At 52.6% G+C, this 21,160-nt stretch overlaps 3 protein-coding genes and 1 long non-coding RNA gene across 4 annotated transcripts; 2 read left to right on the plus strand and 2 right to left on the minus strand.

Annotated features, from left to right (window-relative positions):
* Positions 1 to 1,465: 1,465 nt before the first annotated feature.
* Positions 1,466 to 6,307, minus strand: RAB42 (RAB42, member RAS oncogene family). The gene is made up of 2 exons (XM_084875149.1): positions 5,997 to 6,307; positions 1,466 to 4,395 (listed from the first exon to the last, which is right to left on the minus strand). Exons 1-2 carry the CDS (start codon positions 6,242 to 6,244, stop codon positions 3,972 to 3,974), a joined length of 672 nt encoding a protein of 223 aa, XP_084731275.1. The 5' UTR covers positions 6,245 to 6,307; the 3' UTR covers positions 1,466 to 3,971.
* Positions 6,308 to 8,680: 2,373 nt separating this feature from the next.
* LOC311617469 (ribosome biogenesis protein WDR12-like) lies at positions 8,681 to 14,474 on the plus strand (the record flags this gene model as incomplete). Its single annotated transcript, XM_084873819.1, is given in 4 exon segments — positions 8,681 to 8,738; positions 8,900 to 9,027; positions 13,505 to 13,976; positions 13,979 to 14,474. Coding segments are annotated over 4 exon segments (1,020 nt in total). The 3' UTR covers positions 14,341 to 14,474.
* Positions 14,475 to 14,692: 218 nt separating this feature from the next.
* Positions 14,693 to 17,882, minus strand: LOC311618010 (ribonuclease 4-like). Its single transcript, XM_084875173.1, has 2 exons — positions 17,825 to 17,882; positions 14,693 to 15,916 (listed from the first exon to the last, which is right to left on the minus strand). Exon 2 carries the CDS (start codon positions 15,866 to 15,868, stop codon positions 15,389 to 15,391), a length of 480 nt encoding a protein of 159 aa, XP_084731299.1. The 5' UTR covers positions 15,869 to 15,916; positions 17,825 to 17,882; the 3' UTR covers positions 14,693 to 15,388.
* Positions 17,883 to 18,012: 130 nt separating this feature from the next.
* LOC311618030 lies at positions 18,013 to 20,793 on the plus strand. The gene is made up of 5 exons (XR_014794207.1): positions 18,013 to 18,314; positions 19,284 to 19,371; positions 19,790 to 19,872; positions 20,134 to 20,185; positions 20,580 to 20,793. It is a non-coding gene; the product is annotated as an uncharacterized lncRNA (long non-coding RNA).
* The last annotated feature ends 367 nt before the right edge of the window (positions 20,794 to 21,160 follow it).

The following is a 21,160-nucleotide window of genomic DNA, read 5'->3' on the forward strand; positions in this document are numbered from 1 at the left end:
TTACTCTAGGGGCCCAGTGCACGAATCTGTGCACCTTGAAAGATACTGTGGGCTTCGAGGCTTTGGTGGGCACAGGGGCAGGTTGCAGCTCACTGGGTGACACCAACCTCCACCCCTGCCCAGCCCCTCCAACCATGGCCCCTAGTCCCGTCTGCTGGCAGCGCCAATCTCGCCACCACCACTCCCACACGCTCAGCCCCACGTGCACCCACTGATGGCACAGAGCAGTTGGGGCTGGCACCAGCAGCAGGTATGAGCAGGGCTGGAGCTGTCAGTGGGTGCGAGTGGTGGCTGCTGCCCCGATCACCCCTCAGGAGCAGGGGGAGTTGGAGAAGCCCTCAGGGGTGATGGGGGCTGGCAGCAGCCACTCACACCCGCTGACGGTGCCAAGCGATCTGGACCTGCTCCAGGCACCAGCAGTGGGTGTGAGTGGTGTCTCTGATGCTGGCAGCAGGTGAGAGCGCTGGGTGGGACTGCAGCATGTGGGAGCAGAGAATTTTCAGTAACCACCAGAGGCTCACCCCAATGACAGCGACCTGCGTCCTGCTTTGGTCTGGTGCCCCACCTCACCTGTTCCACCATCCCGCTGCAGCCATGCCCACCACGTTCCACACGGGATGGGCAGCGCACGTATTAGCAACCAGATGTTTGGTTGTTCTGCCCTTCGGTCTATTTGCAACCTAGGATACACTAAGGTTGCAGGTTTGGACACATACAAGAAGCAACCAATGAATGCATAAATAAGTAGAACAACAAATCAACATTGCCCTCTCTTACGTCAGTGAATAAAAGTAAAAAAAAGTAAAATAAATGCTGTTAGTGCTGGCAGCTGTTCCTTCTGCCCAGATCTCTCGGTGCTTTGCTCTTTCTCCTCGAGGTTTCCGCTCAAAGGTCATCTCCTCAGAGAAGCCCTCCCCAACCACCTGCTCTAAAGGACCCACATCACTCTGCCCCATCTCCCTTATCTGTGATCTTTATGGCACCACAACTAGAAACAGTTTGGTTCACTTATTTACTCTTTTTCTCTCTCTCTTCCATTAGAATGTCAGCCCCAGAGGCAATTCTGTATCCCCAGAGCCCAGAACAGAGTAGATGTTCATTTTAAAAAATCTGATGAAGGAATAATAATATGCTCTAAAGCAAATCATGTCCCTCTTCTAGCCCAAGCTTTCCCATCTTTGAAATGGGGATAATTGTGTCAGTCTTGCAAGATTGTCATAAGGACGAGTGAAGACCATTTTGGAAGAGGAGGCAGGGAGAAAGCAGTGCACAGGGAGACACCACCTGTTCCAGTTGTCATGGGGAGGAAGCTAAGAAACTCATCCTGACTGGAAACCTCCCAAGAACCCTAGGATGGAGGGGGTGTCAGCCACCCGTTACTGAGAAAGAAACAGGCTCAAAGAGGTGCAGTAACTGTCTCCAAGTCACAAAATTAAGTAGTCAGTGCTCTTTTTTTGTTGTTGTTATTTAATATATTTTATTGATTTCTACAGAGAGGAAGGGAGAGGGGCAGAGAGAAACATTGATGAGAGAGAAACATGGATCAGCCACCTCCTGCACACCTGCCACTGGGGACCTACCTGCAACCAAGGCACATGCCCCTGACCAGAATCGAACCTGGGATCCCCCAGTCCACAGGCCGACGCTCCATCCACTGAGCCAAACTGGTCAGGGCAGTCAGTGCTCTTTTTGCTACGGCAACTGTCCATGCCCTTCCCATGCCCACTGGCCCAAAGACATCCTCAAGACACCCCCTCTACACCTGCTGAGATTCTTCCCAACACAAGCACCGTCTCCTCTGTGAAGCCATCTTTGATTGCTCCAGGACATGCCCTGCCTTGCAGTTTCTGTTGCAAATTAGTTTCCACCGGAGGCAAATTCTGAGATTAGTGTGTAGACATTTACATCTGATCTTGAACAACTCTGGGGTTAAGGGGGCTGACCTGTGCAATAGAAAATCTGGGTGTAGCCGAAACCGGTTTGGCTCAATGGATAGAGCGTTGGCTTGGGGACTGAAAGGTCCCGGGTTTGATTCTGGTCAAGGGCATGTACCTTGGTTGCGGGCATATCCCCAGAAAGGGTGTGCAAGAGGCAGCTGATCGATGACTCTCTCTCATCGATGCTTCTAACTCTCTATCTCTCTCCCTTCCTCTCTGTACAAAACCAATAAAATATATTAAAAAGAAAAAAAGAAAATCTGAGTGTAACTATACCTGACCTCCTTCATCCTCACAGACCCATCCATGGAATTCACCCTGAATAACGGGTTTGAACTACATGGGTCAATTGGAAAAATCCACGTATAAGCGGACCTGCACAGTTCAAATAGTTCAAAATCATGCTATTCAAAGGTCAACTGTAGAAGGGCATTATTGAGATCAATAACTGCTCGGGCCTAGCTGGTATTGCTCAGTGGTTGACCCATGAACCAGGAGGTTGCTGCTGGATTCCAGGTCAGGGCACATGCTCAGGTTGTGGGCTCAATCACCAATAGGGAGCATGTAGGAGGCAGCCAATTGATGGTTCTCTCATCACTGATGTTTCTATCTCGCTTTCTCCTTCTCTCTGAAAATTAATAAAAACATATCTAAAAAAATAAACCTGTTTGGGGGAGAAAAGAAGGGAAGCAGGACTGAGCAGTGGGAGGATCTATCTGTGATGTGACAACAATGGCTTCAGTGGACTCCATAATCCTATCTATATAATAAAAGGCTAATATGCAAATTGGCCAAACGGCAGAACCACTGGTCTCTATGACGCTCAGCACAGGAGCTGCCCCTGGTGGTCAGTGCACTCCCACAGGGGGCGTTCCGCTCTGCCAGAAGCCAGGCTCACTGCTGGCGAGCACAGTGGCAATGGCAGGAGGCCCCACCTCCGTGGCAGTGCTAAGGATGTCTGACTGAAGGCTGGAAGCAGGCCTAAGCCTTCGATCGGACATCCCCCGAGGGCTCCCAGGCTGTGAGAGGGTGCAGGCTGGGCTGAGGGGACCCCCCCACCGAGTGCATGAATTTTGTGCACCAGCCTCTAGTGAGTGATAAAACAAGGCTTGATCTTCAGAGTTGTTCAGCATTGGGACAAGAAGGCCACCCTCTGAATACCCAGCCCCCATCAGATCCACACTGGATGTGGGCTGCCCTGAGGGGTTGGGAGTTTCCAGAGTGTCTTCCTCATTCCTCAGCACTCACAGCAGCTGGAGGGCGTGGGGGGGGGGGAGGGGTGAGGGTGAGGAGGAGGCTATGGGTTCTTCAGCTCTGCCTCCCAGATCCAGATTCAGTCCCTGGCCTTGGACCAAGGGCACTGGGCTGCAACAACCACACCTTATCTCCATGCCCAGACTCAGCCAAGCCTGAGAACCTAAGGAGGCTCTGAGCCAGGTCTCCCTGAAATCCCCCGCTCTCATCCTCACCTGCGTGGCCCCCGTGTACAGACTCAGCATCTCAGCGTCCCAGCCCCGGAATGCTGCTGGAAATGGCCCCATCCCAGCCAAGAGGAGCGGTGATGACAGTTCTTGTCACTTAGTTCTCAGTGAGTGGCAGGATCTGGCTGAGCATATCCTGTCCATTGTCTCATTCCTGCACCTCCCCATCCCCCACCCCCTCGAGGCAGGGTGTTTTATGAGGAAGCAGGCTCAACAGGAAGCTGTATACCTGCCTCTAGAACTTGCTTTCATGGATTGATTTTAGAGAGGAAGGAAGAGACACTGATTTATGCTCCACTATTAGTTGATACTTGTATACGATCTAACCGTATTGAGATGACACTCTAACCAGCTGAGCTGCCTGGCCAGAGCCTAGACATTTCTGGTGCAAAGGGGCTGAGCTCCGAGACCCAAAATCCAGGAGCCATGACAATGCCAGGACATTGTTTATATGAACCCTTTGGGCAGGTTCCGCCATCTGCCCTTTGGAAAGACAGTCTCCATCCCACCAGCGTCTGAGGTTGGCACTGTTTTAACCCTTTTCCTCCCGGAGTCAACACTGGCATGGGCCTGCAGGCGGCTTCCTGCTGGGGGGCCTGGGCTCTGGAGGCCTGTGGATGAGCCGAACGCCCCCCCAGCCCTCCTCCAACTTGATGTCCCCCTGCTGCAGGGCCTGCTGGATGGCGGTGGCAAGAGTCTGGAAAGCGAGGTCCACGTTGCAGTTGTTCACGGCCGAGGTTTCCATGAAGGCCATGCCCAGGGAGGCAGCCAGCGCCTCTGCCTCCAGGGCCGACACGCAGCGGGCGCTCTCCAGGTCGCTCTTGTGGCCCAGGAGCAGGAAGATCGCCCTGTGGGGGCCCTGGGCGGCCAGGACCTCCTGGTGCCAGTCCGGGATGTGCTCAAAGGACTTCCTGTTTGTCACATCGAAGACCAGCAGGACACCCACCACGTTCCGGTAAAAGGACCTGGTGACGCACCTGGTGGGACCGAGGAGGAAGCAGTGAATTGGGAGAGCCTGGTACCTTCTAGACCAGGGGTCTTCAAACTACGGCCCGCGGGCCACATGCGGCCCGCAGAGGAGTCTGATCCGGCCCGCCAGGTTTTTTGTGCAGTGAGCGCAGCCGAGGTGTTACAGTAGGAATTAGTAGTTCATATAGTCCGGCCCTCCAGCTCTCTGAGGGACCGTGATCTGGCCCCCACTTTAAAAAGTTTGAGGACCCCTAGACACCCCCAGGGGCAAGAGTTAGGTGACCAGCCAAAACCGGTTTGGCTTGGTTCGATTCCGGTCAAGGGCATGTACATTGGTTGCGGGCACATCCCTGGTGTGGGGTGTGCAAGAGGCAGCTGATCGATGATTCTCTCATCGATGTTTCTAACTTTCTATCCCTCTCTCTTCCTCTCTGTAAAAAATAAATAAAATATATTTTAAAAAAAGAATGACATCTTACCTTTAAATATATGTATATATATAAAAGAGTAAAGTGATCAGACGTCCCGATTTTCAACAATTGTCCCGCGGGACAAATTGTTGACGTCTGGTCACCTTAGGAGCTAGCTGCCCTGCATCCACTGACTGCCCCCCTCCCCCTCGCCCCCATCACAGAGCCCATTGCACCTGCCTGTCTCCCCCCAGGAGGCGCGCTCTGCTCAGTCAGGAGAAAGTTGGATGCACATCCTGTGCGGACCGCTCCTCCAGCCCCGGGGGAGGCCTGATGTTCGCCTGCCCGAGTCCGCTTCTCCCTTCTCTGCCCGCAAACTCCCAGGCATCCTCAAGGCCATCGCCAGCCTCTCCTCCTCCCCCATCCCCTGGCCTGGCTCTCTGCGCTCCTGTGCGCTCCCTCGGCACCCACATCATTCACCCCAACAGGTTTCTTTCGTATTGATTTTTTACAGAGAGGAAGGGAGAGGGCGAGAGACTAAGAAACATCGATGAGAGAGAAACATCCCTGCACACTGGGGATGTGCCCGCAACCAAGGTACAGCCCTTGGCCGGAATCGAACCCGGGACCCTTCAGTCCGCAGACCGACGATCTACCCACTGAGCCAAACCGGTCTCGGCATCCGCTCCAGGTTTCAGTGTGGGGTCCCCCCCATCCCCAGGCCTGAACCTCCCGGCGGGGGGGGGGGGGGGGCGGAACGCAACAGGTCCCAGCGTCCGGCTGGGCTTGGCCGCCCCGCTGGCTGTGCCGGTGGCGGGACCCAAGGGGAGGACTGAGACCCGCACCCTCACCGAGGGGCCTCCGGAGCCGGTGCGCGGCCCCCAGGCCCCAGGTCCCCCCGTACCCCTCCGCCCCGCACCTGAAGCGCTCCTGCCCCTCTCCGCCCCGCACCTGAAGCGCTCCTGCCCCTCTCCGCCCACCTGAAGCGCTCCTGGCCCTCTCCGCCCCGCACCTGAAGCGCTCCTGCCCCTCTCCGCCCCGCGCACCTGAAGCGCTCCTGCCCCTCTCCGCCCCGCACCTGAAGCGCTCCTGGCCCCCGCGCCCACCTGAAGCGCTCCTGGCCCTCTCCGCCCCGCACCTGAAGCGCTCCTGGCCCTCTCCGCCCCGCACCTGAAGCGCTCCTGGCCCTCTCCGCCCACCTGAAGCGCTCCTGGCCCGCCGTGTCCCACAGCTGCAGCTTGACGCGCGGCCCGGCCGGCAGGCGCAGCGCGCGCCCGTAGCACTCCACGCCGGCCGTGGGCGCCGCGCGCTCCGGGCCCGGCTCCAGGCTGCCCGCCGCGCCCGCCACGAAGCGCCGCAGCAGCGCGGTCTTCCCCACCGCGGCGTCCCCCAGCGCCGCCACCCGGAACTGGTAGCGGCAGCCCGGCGGCCCGCGCTCCGCCGCCATCCGCGCCCGCGCCCGCGCCCGCAGCCTCTGCCCCCGGGCCCCGTCCCGCCCGGCGCCGGGGCCCGGAGGGAGGTCCGCCCGCCCCGCCCCGCCCCGCCCCGCCCCCAGGGCTCCGAGCGACCCGCCCCCGAGCCCCCGGTGCTGTCCGCCCAGGAGCCCTGCCTCCCAGGAGACCGGCCGGTGAAGACCCCTGGGCTACCGCTTACTCCGCAGCCTCGGTCTCCTCCTCTGTGAAATGGGGTGAGAGGGACCCCGCTTCCGGGGAGGAGCGAGAATCCAGACAATCCAGCGTGCGCCGCCCGAGCCTGCAGTGCAGGGCCGGCACCCCATTCATTCTAATATATGTTGGGATGGTTTCTCTCCACCCCCCCCTCCTGTTAGTCCCCCGGGTGGGCCCTGCTGCTGGGTTTGGAGACCCCGCTCAGAGAGAGGATGGTTTAGGTGCTCCGTTCCTGTCCTCAGGGGGAGGACGGGATTGGGGGGGGGCACATGCCCGGGGCCTTTCTGGAGCCGCTCTGGTCCTGACCTGGGGCCCCCGGCTCCCTGTTGGGGTTCAATGTTCCACAGCCCCCGCTGCCTCCTGCGGCCTGTGCTGGACCTCAGGCCCAGGCAGAGGCTGGACCGGCCTGGAAACAGGCAGAACAGACAGACTGAAAGAGGAGGCAGAGGCCGGAGACCAGGACACAGGCTTTGCTGGAGGAGAAGACCCTGCCGGGCTGCCTCCCGAAGGGAGAGCACATGGCGGGGTGAAGGCGCCTTCTGAGGGGAGGAAAGGGAAGGGATGGGGCTCAGGGCACTGGGCACACGCTGATTGGTGGTTTCCTGTAAGGCACATGACTAGGGACCTAGGGATTTAGGATGGGGGCTTAGGGTGTTTGGCAGGTGCTGATTGGTGGTTCGATGTACAGTCCATATAAGGTGCCTGGCCAGGCGCTCAGGAATGTCCGGCCCCAGGTGCAGGTTACGTCATACTCCGACCGTCAGTTGGGGGAAGGGAGGGTCTGTCACAGACAACTGTGACTCCACAGGCAGTTGTGGACGAAAAGGGGCCACGTGCTGACCTGACTGACTCAGGGAAGGTCTGCATGGAGGCTTTGCAACCAAACAGTGGCCTGGAACTAAACTGTTTAAAATGCTGTTATTTATTTATTTCCCAGAGGAAGGGAGAGGGAGAGAGAGACAGAAGCATCAATGACGAGAGACCGTCACTGACCAGCTGCTCCCTGTCCTTTGGCCTCGCACTGGGGACTGAGCCCACAGCCCCAGCATGTGCCCTGTAACCTCCTGGTTCAAAGCTCGATGCTCAACCATTTTTAACACATATTTTTATTTCTTTCAGACGGGACAGGAGAGGGAAAGGTAGACAGAAACATCAACAATTTAAAAAAAAGAGAAAAACATCGATGATGAGAGACAATCATTGATCTGCTGCCTACCGCATGCCCCACACTGGGTTCCAGCCCGAAACCGGGGGCGTATGCCTGGACTGGGAATCAAACTATGAGGGGCAAAAATAGAATATCGGGAACTAGCTATAGTTATGAGAACTGGCAAGGGCAGAATGTTTTTTGGGTTTTTTTTAATATATTGATTTTTTTACAGAGAGGAAGAGGGATAGAGAGCTAGAAACATCAATGAGAGAGAAACATCGATCAGCTGCCTCCCGCACCTCCCCCACTGGGGTTGTGCCCACAACGAGGGTACATGCCCTTGACCGGAATTGAACCTGAGACCCCCCCCCAGTCTGCAGACAGATGCTCTATCCATTGAGCCAAACTGGTTTCAGCTAGGGCGAAATGTTTTGTATGTCAACAGAGTGCAGTTGGCCTGTGGACTGGACAGCTAAGATTAACCAGGCCAGGTGGGCTGTTCCGAATGCTTTCTGGGCAGCAACCCTTTGTGAGGGTCAGTGTGCCCATTTTAGTACATTCTATTGATTCTTTACAGAGAGGAAGGGAGAGGGATAGAGAGTTAGAAACATCAATGAGAGAAACATCAATCAACTGCCTTCTGCACACCCCCTACTGGGGATGCGCCCGCAACCAGGGTACATGCCCTTGACCAGAATTGAACCTGGGATCCTTGAGTCCATAGGATCCATCCGCTGAGCCAAACCGGTCAGGGCGAGTGTGCCCATTTTAGAATGAAGTTCAGATGTGTGGCTTGTTGCAAGTCACACAGCAGAGCTGGGACTCACACCTGAGTTTTTCTCACTGTTCGTAACCCCCTCGGTGTGCCACTAGAGGAGGCCGCAAAGGGGGTCCTAAGAGGACCAGGGGGTCAGGTCCCACCTGGGTTAGGGCCAGGGTAAGGCAGGCACATCTGCTTCCCAGATCCACTCCACCCTTTGCAGCCTGGCCTTCTGGCACGCAGGCATCAAGGCTGGCATTCTGGCTGGTCCCACACAGTGGGTTTATCTTGTGGCAAATCGGCGGGATGGGGAAAGCCCTCACTGTGCCACCATCACATCGTCACGTCTCCTCCTCGCCCGCCGGTGAGCGGATGTTGTTATCCTGCCCGTTTTTTACAAACGAGGAAACTGAGGCTCAGAGGAGTTAAATAGCCACAGCCCAAGGCCACTCAGCAAGGAAGACAGACTAGCTCCCAAGTCTGCCCAAGGCCAAGGCCACGTTTGCTGGGTTTGCTTCTGGCTAGACGGGCTGGGGATCCGAGAAGGCCCCCGTTCTCTTCCGGCTGATTCTGAACACGTCAACGAGGAGCCACATGGTCGGATTCCGGGCTGTGGGTCTCCTCCGCAGCAGGGCCTGAAGGAGCCGGTCCCTGTTCGCCCCCTCCCTCCGGGGGCGGGAGGGGAAGCTGAGGCCCCGGGAACCCGAGGCGCCTCAGGAAGGTGTGTGGGTGGCAGGGACCCTCTCCACTGGCTCTGCCCGCTCCCTCCCGCCTCACCCATTCCTGCACCGGAACCTCTTCCCACCTCCCCTCCTCTGCTAGGCACCCAGCCCCTTCTTCACCTCCCACGGGCGCTGAGCTCAGCCACGCTGAGCACCTTTCCTCAGGCCTCAGGGGAGGTGCCCGCAGAAGCCCCTCGGCGCCTGGCCAATAAGGTCACATGTCATTTTGTTCTTGGTGATGTCCGTCTCCCTCCCTCCGAGGCTCGAGTCCCTTGAGGGCAGGAACAATGGTTGTATCCTCAGTGCTTGACACAAAGTAGAAACTCGGTAAATATGTGTGGTTGAATGAATGAATGAACGTGGCTAAGTGCTGTTCACTCATTCATTGATTCAGTCACTCACTCACTCAGTCAGTCAGATACCACAACGGAGCAGGACTCAACAAGGTCGAGAGTCAGAGAAGACCTCTGGGAGGAGGGGATGCTGAAACTGGTCTCTAAGGACAGTGGCAGCTGGGAGGTCAGGGCAGAAGAGCTGCTGAGCAAGGGCAGGGAGGAATGAACAAGCTTGAAATGCAGTTTGAACCCAGTCTTCCCAGAAGACTTTATGGTCAGCACATGTGGGCAGTGCACTGTCAGCATCAGGCTCCTTCAAATTCCTCTCCCCGTGGGCTGGGGTCATGTGCCTGCCTGACACATGAATCCAGTCGTCAGCTGACCTGAGGGCAAGTTGAATCCGCTCCCCATCCCTGCTCCCCCTTCTGCTCAGTGAAGCACATCACAGTGCCCACCTCACAGGGTAGTCCAGGAGGAACTGTGTAACCGAACAGGTAAATGTATGCATATTTGCATTAGACAGATCTGGGTTCAAGTCCCAATATGGCCTTGGTCAAGTTCCATTCATTCATTCATTCATTCACTTAATAATTATTTAAATAAGTGCTAGCACCCTGGCTGGTTTGGCTCAGTGGATAGAGCGTCGGGCTGCGGACTGAAGGGTCCCGGGTTCGATTCTGGTCAAGGGCATGTGCCTTGGTTGAGGGCACATTCCCGGTGGGGGGTGTGCCGGAGGAGGCTGATCGATGATGTTCCTCTCTCGTCGATGTTTCTAACTTTCTGCCCCCTCCTTTCCTCTCTGTAGAAATCAATAAAATATTTTTTAAAAATTTTAAATAAGTGCTAGCCAGTTGTCTTATATACAAGGCATTTATACTGCAGTGAAAATAAAGAGACACAACTCCCGTTCTTGGGGAGCTCACACTGTAATTGGGAAGACAGAAAATAAATTCATAGATAACAGAGGACAGAGCAGTAAGTGCTGTAAATAACAAGCACGGCAATGGCTTGAAGGGTGAGAGTGAGCTGTATCAGAAGAGAATGATCTGGTCGAGCCGGCGTGGCTCAGTGGTTGAATGTCGACCTATGAACCAGGAGCCCAGTCAGGCCACATGCCCGGGCTGCAGGCTCCCTCCCCAGTGTGGGGCGTGCAAGGAGGCAGCTGGTGACTATTTCTGGTTAGGCTCAGTGGACAGAGTGTAGGCCTGCGGACTGAAGGGTCCCGGGTTTGATTCCAGTCAGGGACACATACTCGGGCTATGGACTCGATCTCCAATGTGGGAAGTGCAAGAGGCAGCTGATCAATGATTCTCTTTCATCATTGATGTTTCTCTCTCTCTCTTTCTCTCCCTTTCTCTCTGAAATCAATAAAAATATATTTTTAAAAACAGGGTGGTCTGAAGTGACCTCTGGACAGAAACCAGGGGAAGTGAGAGGGTGAGGGAGTGACGAGGCTGTCTGTGAAGTCCAGGGAGGACCATTCCCGGCAGGAAGAACAGCAAGAGCAAAGGCCCTGAAGTGGAAGCAGGCAGAGTACTCCAGCTCTCGCTGGTTTAGCTCAGTGGATAGAGCGTCAGCTTGTGGACTGAAGGGTCCTGGGTTCAATTCCAACCCAGGCACGTATCCCAGTCCTGGTCAGGGTGCATAGGGGAAGCAACCAATCAATGTGTGTGTCTCTCTCTCACTGATATTTTCCTCTGACTCTCCCTCTCCCTTCTACTCTCATTAAAAATAAGTGGAAAGCCCTGGCCAGTTTGGCTCAGTGGATAGAGAGAGCATTGGTCTGTGGACTGAAGGGTCACAGGTTCAGTTCCAGTCAAGGGCACATGCCTAGGTTGCTGGCTTGATCTCCAGTAGGGGGCGTGGAGGAGACAGCCCATTGATGACTTTCTCTCATTATTGATGTTTCTCTCTCTTTCCCTTCCTCTCTGAAATCAATATATCTATAATAAAAAAAGTGTAATTTGCTAATTAGACCAGACATCCTTCTGGACGACCTTCCAGATGAAGCGAGGGAAGCCCAGGTCTTGCACGTAATTTGTGCACCGGGCCTCTAGATTAAAAAAAAAAAAAAAAAAAAAAAAAAAAAAAAAGGAAAAATATCCTCAGGTGGAGATTTTAAAAAAAAGTATTCCAAGCCAAAACCGGTTTGGCTCAGTGGATAGAGCGTTGGTCTGCAGACTGAAAGGTCCCAGGTTCGATTCCAGTCAAGGGCATGTACATTGGTTGCGAGCACATTCCCAGTGGGGGTGTGCATGAGGCAGCTGGTCGATGATTGTCTCTCATCGATGTTTCTAACTATCTATCCCTCTCCCTTCCTCTCTGTAAAAAATCAATAAAATATATATATATTTTAAAATAAGTATTCCAAGAGCTGACAGACTTAGAAGAGGGAACAGAAAGGAGGAAGTGGTAGGAGATGATGGCAGAGAGGAGGAGGAGGAGGCAAATTGTAAGGGCTTCGGAGGCCAGCCTGGGGACGTCAGCTTTTGTGTCAAATGTGTTCAGAGGTCAATGATTTGGAGGCAGGCAAATTATATGATCTAAATGTTTTCTTGCTGCCCCATCAGTGTGGCTTGAACCTAGAGTCACCGGTTCAATTCACAAGCCCAGGTTGCAGGCTGGATCCCAAGTAGGGAGGCGTGCAGAAGGCAGTCAATCAATGATTTTCATCATTGATGTTTCTATCTTTCTCTTCCTCTCCCTTCCTCTCTGAAATCAATAAAAATATATATTTAAAAATATGTTTTCTTGCTTATATTTATTTATTTGTTTGTTTTTGTTAATCCTCACCTGAGGATGTTTTTCCATTGATTTTTAGAAAGAGTGAAAGGGAGGAGAAGAGATAAAGAGAAACATTGATGTGAGAGAGACATGTTGATTGGTTGCCTTCCACATTCGCCCCAACAGGTCTGAGGATGGAGCCTGAAACCAAGGTACATGCCCTTGACTGGAATCGAACCCGGACCTTTCAGTCCCAGGGCCAATCCTCTTTCCACTGAGACAAATTGGCTAGGGCTCTTGCTTATTTGTGTTTTATTATTATTATTATTAAATATCTTTTATTGATTTTTCACAGAGAGGAAGAGAGAGGGATAGAGAGCTAGAAACATCGATGAGAGAGAAACATCGACCAGCTGCCTCCTGCACACCCCCCACTGGGGATGTTCCCACAACCACAGTACATGTCCTTGACCGGAATTGAACCTGGGACCTTTCAGTCCGCAAACCGACGCTCTACCACTGAGCCAAACCGGTTTTGGCTGGAGAAACACATTTGAAGTCATCAGGAAGCTTCCTGCCCTCTTAGTCTGTTGCCTTCTCCATAAACTGGGAAAAACAGAAATACCTACTTTGTAAAGTACATGTGAAGTATGGTAGCAACCATACCTGGGTTAAAAACTGCTGTTTGAATTTGAACCCTGCTGTTCTGGCTTCGGCACGCACTGACTTGCTTAAACAATAGGGTAGTTGCCTCAGCTTCCAGACGGAGACCTGGAGGCTGAGGCAGTTTTCCTGTGCCTGTGGACCAGGACCACAGGAGATTGATTCCCACTGACTCAGTAGCTTCAGGGGTAGAAACTGTAGATAACCTTTAGAGATTAACCGCTCAGCTCTGCTTCTGTGCTATCTGCTATCGCAAGATAGGGCCACATTCCAACGTCCAGCAGGATGTGCCTGGGAAATGACCCTGCGGGCTGTTCCCAGCATTTAGAATTTAGAATTTAGAACAAAGGAAATTTTTGTGGCTTAGACCTTTAAAAGGACTGCCTACACCTGGAACAATGCGGTCGTGTGGACTCCACCTGCGTGTGGTGCTCTCACGGCTGTCCTGGCCAGTTCAATAAATCCTTGCCTGCTTTTTTTTAATCAATCATCAGCCTCTGGTGGTCTTATTTTGAACTTAGGACTCGACCCAACAACACATGTATGAGTAAAAATTAATGAATAGATCTGGACTTAAAACGTGAAGCTAGAGGCGAGCGCTCACAAATAATCTCGACAGAGTGCTTGGGCCAGAGCTCTGAAGAGGGGCTTGTCTGACTGTTACCCCACTCGTTTCTGTGGGCAAGCTCCAGGCACCCTTCTTCACCAACAAGAATAACTATGCAGTAGATAATGTTCCCTTCTCAATCCCTGTTGCTTCTGAGGTTGCTGACCTTAGTAACATCATTGATAAGTTGCTGGAGGCTAAAAATGAGGCCCGCAAACATGTGGAGTTTGATTTCCTTGTCAAGGGCCAGTTTCTAAGAACGCCCTTGCTCAAGCATATGGAACTGGAAAACTTCTCACTGGAAGAGGCTGTGGTACTGGGATACGTGGAGAAGGACACTGCCCCTCAGACAGGGCAATGCTTATTCCATGATGACTTGATCAGCTCAATCCAAGGGGTAGAGGAATGGATCTTGACTGGTTCTTATGATAAGGCTTCTCGGATCTGGTCCTTGGGAGGAAAGATGATAATGATGATAGTGGTACATACAGACGTCATAAAAGATGTGAAAAAAGACAACCTGTCTTGCCTACTGCTGAGTGCCTTGATGGACCGTCTATCCTCTTTCGGGAGTGGAATGTGGAGGGAAACAAGGTGAAAGCCCTGCCCTGCTGCAGAGGCCAGGCTGGGAGTGTGGACTCCTTCGCTGTCGACGGCACAGGAACTACATTTTCCCGTGGCTCCTGGGATAAGATGCTAAAGATCTGGTCTACAGTCCCTAAAGATGAAGAAGATGAGATGGAGGAATCCACAAATGGACCAAAAAAGAAACAGAAACCAGAGCAATTGGGACTAACAAGGACGCCGGTCATGACCCTGTCTGGTCATAAAGAAGAACTTCCTCGGTTCTGTGGTCAGATGCCGAGGAAATCTGCAGTGCATGCTGGGACCACACAATCAGAGTATGGGAATTGAGTCTGGCAGTCTTAAGTCAACCTTGACAGGAAATAAAGTATTGAATTGTATCTCCTACTCTCCACTCTGTAAACGTTTAGCATCTGGACGTACAGATAGGCATATCAGAATGTGAGATCTCCGGACTAAAGATGGTTCTTTGGCATCGCTGTCCCTAACCTCACATACCAGCTGGGTCACGGCTACCCATGAGCAGCAGCTGATTTCAGGTTCTTTTTTTTTCCTTTTAAATATATTTTATTGATTTTTTACAGGGAGGAAGAGAGAGGGATAGAGAGAAACATCGATGAGAGAGAAACTGTTGTGGGGTCGAAGCCTGGGTTCAAAATAAGACCACCGGAGGCTGATGATTGATTAAAAAAAGCAGGCAAGGATTTATTGAGCTGGCCAGGAAGGCCGCCAGAGCACCATACGCAGGCGGCCACACTCACGACCGCACTGTTCCAGGTGCAGGCAGTCCTTTCAAAGGCCCAAACCACAAGAATTTTCCTTTGTTCTGAATTCTAAATTCTAAATTCTAAAGGCTGGGAACAGCCCACATGGTCATTCCCAGCCACATTCTGCTGGACGTTGGAATGTGGCCCTATCTTGCGAAAGCAGATAGTACAGAAGCAGAGCTCAGCGGTTAGACTCTAAAGGTTTTCTACAGTTTCCACCCCTGAAGCTACCGAGTCAGTGGGAATCAGTCTCCCGTGGTCCCGGCCCACAGGCACAGGAAAACCGCCTCAGCCTGCAGGCCTCCGTCTGGAAGCTGAGGCAACTCCCCTATTGTTTAAGCAAGTAAGCGAGTGCCGAAGCCAGAACAGCAGGGTTAAAATTCAAACAGCAGTTTTTACCTGAGATGCATATTCTTAATGTCTTATTTCATTAATGTGATCAGCTGCCTCCTGCACACCCCCCCCTGGGGATGTGCCAGCAACCAAGGTACATGCCCTTGACCGGAATGGAACCTGGGACCTTTCAGTCCGTAGGCAGACGCTCTATCCACTGAGCCAAACCAATTTCGGCGTGAGAATTGTTTTTAGTAAATACCCCTGCAGAGTAGCATTTAACTGTCCAAGTGCACAGGCACCAGGGGGTTATCCTCACAGGCAATGACCACACGCCTAGTGCTGGCCCCGGCCTGATAATTGCATGTGGGGGGCTGGTAACGTTCCATAATCACCCTGTCTGAGGAGTAGGGGGCCTTGAAACGTGTATGTTTGCAGTCTGTGACTTTTACTACACCCTCATGGCAGTTCACCGTGCCCCTCTTACACCGGATATTGGGGTTCTTGCAGATGCTGTTAATGGTCCTGATGTTTTCATGGATGAAGGTGTTGAAATCCTTGCAACGACCTGGAGTCATCCCCCGTTTTTCCATCATCGTGTTGCAGTACAAGTCGGTGCCACCTGACTCTTCAGAGTCCACATGCTGCCGCTGGAATTTTTCATACGGAGTCTCCCCATAGAGGAGCTTCACCAGCTGCAGCCCCAGCAGGGTCAGCAGCAAGAGCAGAAGCAGTGAAAGGGTCTGCTGGAGAGCCATCACCACCTGGAGGTGCCTGCTTCTTCCTCCTCTGTAAGAACACGGCAGCTGGTAGAAAACAGGAAGATGCTGTTTTGACTCCTGCTTTGGATCTAGGCCGGGTCCTTGTGGAGTTTATTGTATTTTTTAAAATATTAATGAATAGATTAAGCCCAGAATAGGTCCTTAATTCTTTAAAAAAAAAATTAATATATTTTGCCGAAACCGGTTTGGCTCAGCGGTAGAGCGTCGGTCTGCGGACTGAATGGTCCCAGGTTCGATTCCGGTTTGGGGCATGTACATTGGTTGCGGGCACATCCCCAGTCGGGGTGTGTGCAGGAGGCGGCTGGTCGATGTTTCTCTCTCATTGACGTTTCTAGCTCTCTATCTCTCTCCCTTCCTCTCTGTAAAAAATCAATAAAATATATTTAAAAAAAATTAAAAAATAAAAAAATTAATATATATATTTTTTGCCGAAACCGGTTTGGCTCAGTGGATAAAGCGTCGGCCTGCAGAGTCCCAGGTTTGATTCTGGTCAAGGGCTTGTATCTCTCCCTTCCTCTCTGTAAAAAATCAATAAAATATATTTAAAAAAAATATTATATTTTTTATTAATTTCAGAGAGGGAGAGGTAGAAATTGAACCCAGGACCCTTCAATCCGCAGGCCTACACTCTAACCAGAGCCAAAGCAGCTAGGAAAAGATGCTTAATTCTTCGCAGTTACTATTTGTTTGTATATTGACGCTTATTCATTCAAAGGACAAAATATGCAAAGGACACAGTGATTATGACTGTGGTCTCTGGAGTGGGCTCCGGGATTCCAGTCCTTACTTCACTTGCTGGCTGTGTGATACAGCCCTGTTTCCTCATCTATAAAAGGATATCTATACATAGGGTTATGACAATTGAGTATAGTTACTTAGTAAGCACTCAGGGAAATTATTTACCTACTAGAGGCCCGGTACAGGAAATTTGTTACATGGGCGCGGTCCCTCTGCCTGGCTGGTGATCAAAGCACGAGCATCAGGCGAGGAAGGGCAGGTCCCAGCTAACCGCTGGGCCCTGGGCAGCACCTGGGCCCCCACGTGTCCCTCTGCAGGAGTCATTGGGCCCCGCCCAGCTCCCTCGGTGCGCCTGGGAGCCAGGCACCCGCCATACCCATCAGGGCTGCCAGCACTGGATTGCCAACACCCGCCATGGCCCATGCCGCTCCCTGGTGGTCAGCACACGTCATAGCAAGCGGCCCAACTCGGTGGAGGGGACAATTTGCATACAGGTATTAGGCTCTTATTATATATAATTAGCGGAAGAGACAAGCCTTGAGCAAATAATGCTTTCATCATATGAGCAATAAATTGCTTCTTTTTTTCCTTTTTTTAATATAAATCTTTATTCATATTATTACAAATGTTCATCCCCCCCCCCCCTCCATTGCTCCCCTCCACCAGGTTCCCATCCCACCCTCTGCCCTTTCCACACACCCCATTGTCCTCATCCATAGGTGCACAGTTTATGTTCAGTCTCTTCCAGAAGCCTCTTCTTTTTCTTAAAAAATATTTTATTGATTTCAGACAGGAAAGGAAAGGGAGAGAGATTGCGAGAGAACATTGATCCGCTGACTCCTGCACGCCCTTTACTGGAGACCGAGCCCAAAAAGCAGGCATGCGCCCTCCACTGGAATAGAACCAGGACCTTCAGTCCAAGCTCTATCCACTGAGCGGAACCGGTTTCGGCTCCAACATCTTCTTAAGACGCCCCCTCCGAGACTCCTCTCCCAGACCTCACAGCGCCCCTGCCTGCGGCCCGCCCGGCCGCGGCTCCTCCTCCAGCCCACGGCGGTGCCAGCGGAACCCCAGCTTTGAAAATCTCCCCGGACTGAACTCGAGGGCACAGTAGCCCGGCGCCCGGTGCAGGGCGTGCAGTGTGTGTGGAACGACGGCGAACGGGCCTCCTCGACCTCTGAATACACCGTTTACCGGGTTCCTCCATCCCCTGCGGAAAGGTCTCCGCGCCTCACGCTCCTGGGACAGGGAGCCGGCGTCCGGCCCCGGAAAGCCGTTGGACTACAACTCCCGGCGGTCTGCGCGGCGCGCTGCTCTAATCGTCAGACGCAGCCGCGAGAGGCGGGGCCTATATATACTCCCGCCCGGCGCCCACCCGTCCTTTCTCCCGGCCGCCGCGCTGCGGGTCGCTTGTGCTGTGGGGAGCTCGCCTGCTGCCACCCACGCCCTCCTCTCCTTCCCCACCCTTCGCTCCTCAGTCGGGTCGCCAGCGGCCCCGCACTCACTGCGCTGCCTCCGAGGCTGCAGGATGGCAGGTGCGGACTGGAGGAGCCGGCCTCCCCGCCTGCTGGGCCGAGGGCCCTCGGGGCGCGTAGGCCGCATGCGCGGGGAGCGGGGCCGAGGCCCGAGCGGAGCCGCCCTCCGCCCGCCGGAGGCCGCGCGGCTCTGCGCTCCGGTGTGACAGGTGAGGACGCGGGCAGGCAGCCGGCGCGCGGGGGTCTTGAGTGTTTTAATTTGGGGGAGTCGCGTGGTGCCAGCCAGACTTTGAATTGAACCTGAATCTGCTGGGTGACTTGATCAAGGGACTTCAGATTAGTTACATGGCTGCACCGCACACGTTACGGAGGCCACGTGTTCTGGAGGGTGGGCTATCGACTCAGTCTTTCACGTACTGAGTGGTAAGGAGGACTACCAGGGCGGCTGTTTCCGGCCTCTGGACGATGGGTTCCGGTGGGCAGGAATGATGCTCAGGGCCCGGCCTGGTGGCCTTGGGGCTGGGCCGCGGCTGGGGTTGTCCTGTGCGGCGCAGTGGCCCTTATCGAAGCTGCAGCTGCTTCCGCGTAGCTGCTGCGGTCAAAAAGGAGCCCAGAGTGACAGTTTTCCTTGACGGTCGCCGTTCTGTTTGCTGTAACGGATCTGCAACATTTCAGGAAAAGACAATTCTCATTGTTGTATCTGCCGTTTCTCACACAAAGGGATCCTTATTCAAGTTGGCATGTCTCCAGAGGCCAGCAGAAATGTTGGTAGTGTGCAGCGATTTCCAACCGGTGTGCCACGAATTTTTAAGACGATGCAATACCTGGCTAGTCAGGGGCACTGATCTCTACCCTTAGATGGTTTAGTCTGTGCCATGAGATGGAAAGGTTGAATGTTGCTGTGATAGGGACTTGCCTATAGAATGAACAGGATAAGGCTTTTGGGAAGTAGCTTGTAACGGCCACCAAGCTAGTATGGGGGGCAAATGGGAATGGCTTAGACATCAATATGGGGAAACCCAGTGGCAAGCAGCACAGGTCTTGGCCATGCTTTACGTCATTGCCCTCAGGAATTAAAGGCATTAACACCAGGATCAAAGGACAGTTAAACGTTTATGATTCTCCAGACCAAGAAAGATCATTCAGGACAGTTTCTGTTCTTGTCTTCGCGGTGCCAGATGAAGATTGCGGGATGGTTCAAGTTGATTCTGCCGGGTGAGCACTCTGGAGTCATGACAGTGATGGACACAACCACCACAGGACCTGGTAGGTTTCTTTGAGAGCTGCCTGGTGGGTCAGGGCTGCATGTTCCCAAGGGCTGTGGCTGGCTGTAGCCATAGGCTCTCCAACTGCATGCGAGAGCAACCTGGAGAGACTTTGACAGCGCAGGTGAGCATCGTACCTGCAGCTGCCACTCGCCTTTCCTATATCCGCACCTGGGCGTGGGTCTGTGCAGGTGGATGTACTGAATGAACTTTATGATTTAGAGTAGGGGTGTCGAACTCAATCAGAGAAGGGGCCAAAATCTAAAATCCAGCCTAAATCGCGGGCCGAATGGTTTACTGACTGAACAGTCATAAACTGACAATGTCATAAACTGACAGCGGAGTGCAGTGATGACAGCGCGGTGCGGGCCTTGTGTTTGACACATGTGATTTAGAGCTTTCACACCTTTTTCTTGTAGATTGCCTCCCTGTTTCCTGGCAGCCTCTGATAATGACATCACTGAGGATACCAGCCTGTTCTGCTCCTGTGCTTTAGAATAAGGTAAAGTTAGATGTTGAAAACAGCCTGACCCTCCGGTTCCCTTTCCCATCGGATCTGAACACCGATCTTGGTGGTCGTAGAGGAGGAAGAGTAACAGTGAGGCTGGCCTCATGGTGCTTGTAACCTGTGGGCCAGTTTCAGACAAGGTTGAATTTGCTTTGAACTGTTTTCCTTTCCTGTGAAATGAGATAAAGGGAGGGAGGATGGATGTGAATCTGGGCAGTTGGTGTACTGTCTGAAAAGTATCATCTTTCTTTTTAGGTCTGTTACCAGGAAACTGTCTTCATCTGTAATTAAGGATCTATAGGGTTGGGTAAGTTGAACGGCCACCGGACATCACTTACATGTGGACTGCCTTGTGTGCTGTATTTATTAGCTGTTCATGGCCAGGGAACAAACAAATGTTTACAGAAGAATGATTTGGTCTGTTTGGGTTGCTGTGAATATCTCATTTGGGATAACCTTAAATCACAATCTTATCCCCTCTCACCAGGGATAGTGGACTATAAATTGATTATAAACAAGTCATGCCATCTAGTTGGGTTTTACGTTTAGGGTGACTGGTCTGTGATGAAACATAATCTGAGTGGACATCTCTGGATGAGAAATGCGGATATGGGACTGAGACCAGCTCTTAAGAAAGGGCCTGGGTGGCATTTATTGATTGATTGGGGTGGTACTAACACTGGCTCATACTTCCTTTACAGGAGAGCTCTACAGTAAAAAGGAAGCTAAAGACAAGTTTGTGAAGGTGACAGGACTGTTCTACTTACATCCCGGCTCCTCCACGCTCCAAGGACGGCTGGTGTTTGAAATAGGCCTTTCTTTGCCCCCCCTTATTGTGGGGCAGGTTCCTTTTTCATCCTGTCCTGCAGCATGGGTTGTCTTGTGCTGCATTCCCTTAATAAATTCCTGATGTAATGAAGTTGTCCGCTTTTTTCTTTGGGCTCGGCCCCAGGGGATTTTCCAACAGGTTATTTTAGATGGAAACGACTGGTCAGTTTTTGAATGCTGGTATACAAGTAACCAACAAGACCTTGGAAGTATGTCATTTTCTTTGTCACTCAAAATTCTGATGTTTTTTCCCCCATCTAAATATTAAAGACCCAAGTTAATTCATAGTTTGTCTTAATGTAAAAAAGTCTGACATCAGAAAGGCCAATATGATCCGTTCCATAATTGCAATTAGATAGACTTCTTTGCTAAGCCTAGATTGGATCTTTGAAGGCTTTTTGTGGGATAGGCACTTGAACTCGAAAGTTTATCTCCCCCTAATTTGCCATCCCCC

This window comes from Pipistrellus hanaki (assembly GCF_964339955.1).
Source record: "Pipistrellus hanaki genome assembly, chromosome: 2".
NCBI classification, from domain to species: domain Eukaryota; kingdom Metazoa; phylum Chordata; class Mammalia; order Chiroptera; family Vespertilionidae; genus Pipistrellus; species Pipistrellus hanaki.

Excerpts from the sequence above, each read along its gene's own strand:
- LOC311618010 (XM_084875173.1), bottom strand. The coding sequence starts at position 15,868 with ATGGCTCTCCAGCAGACCCTTTCACTGCTTCTGCTCTTGCTGCTGACC.
- RAB42 (XM_084875149.1), bottom strand. The coding sequence starts at position 6,244 with ATGGCGGCGGAGCGCGGGCCGCCGGGCTGCCGCTACCAGTTCCGGGTG. Across the intron at positions 4,396-5,996 it reads GCGGGCCAGGAGCGCTTCAG|GTGCGTCACCAGGTCCTTTT; the intron begins GTGGGCGGAGAG and ends CGGTCCCACCAG.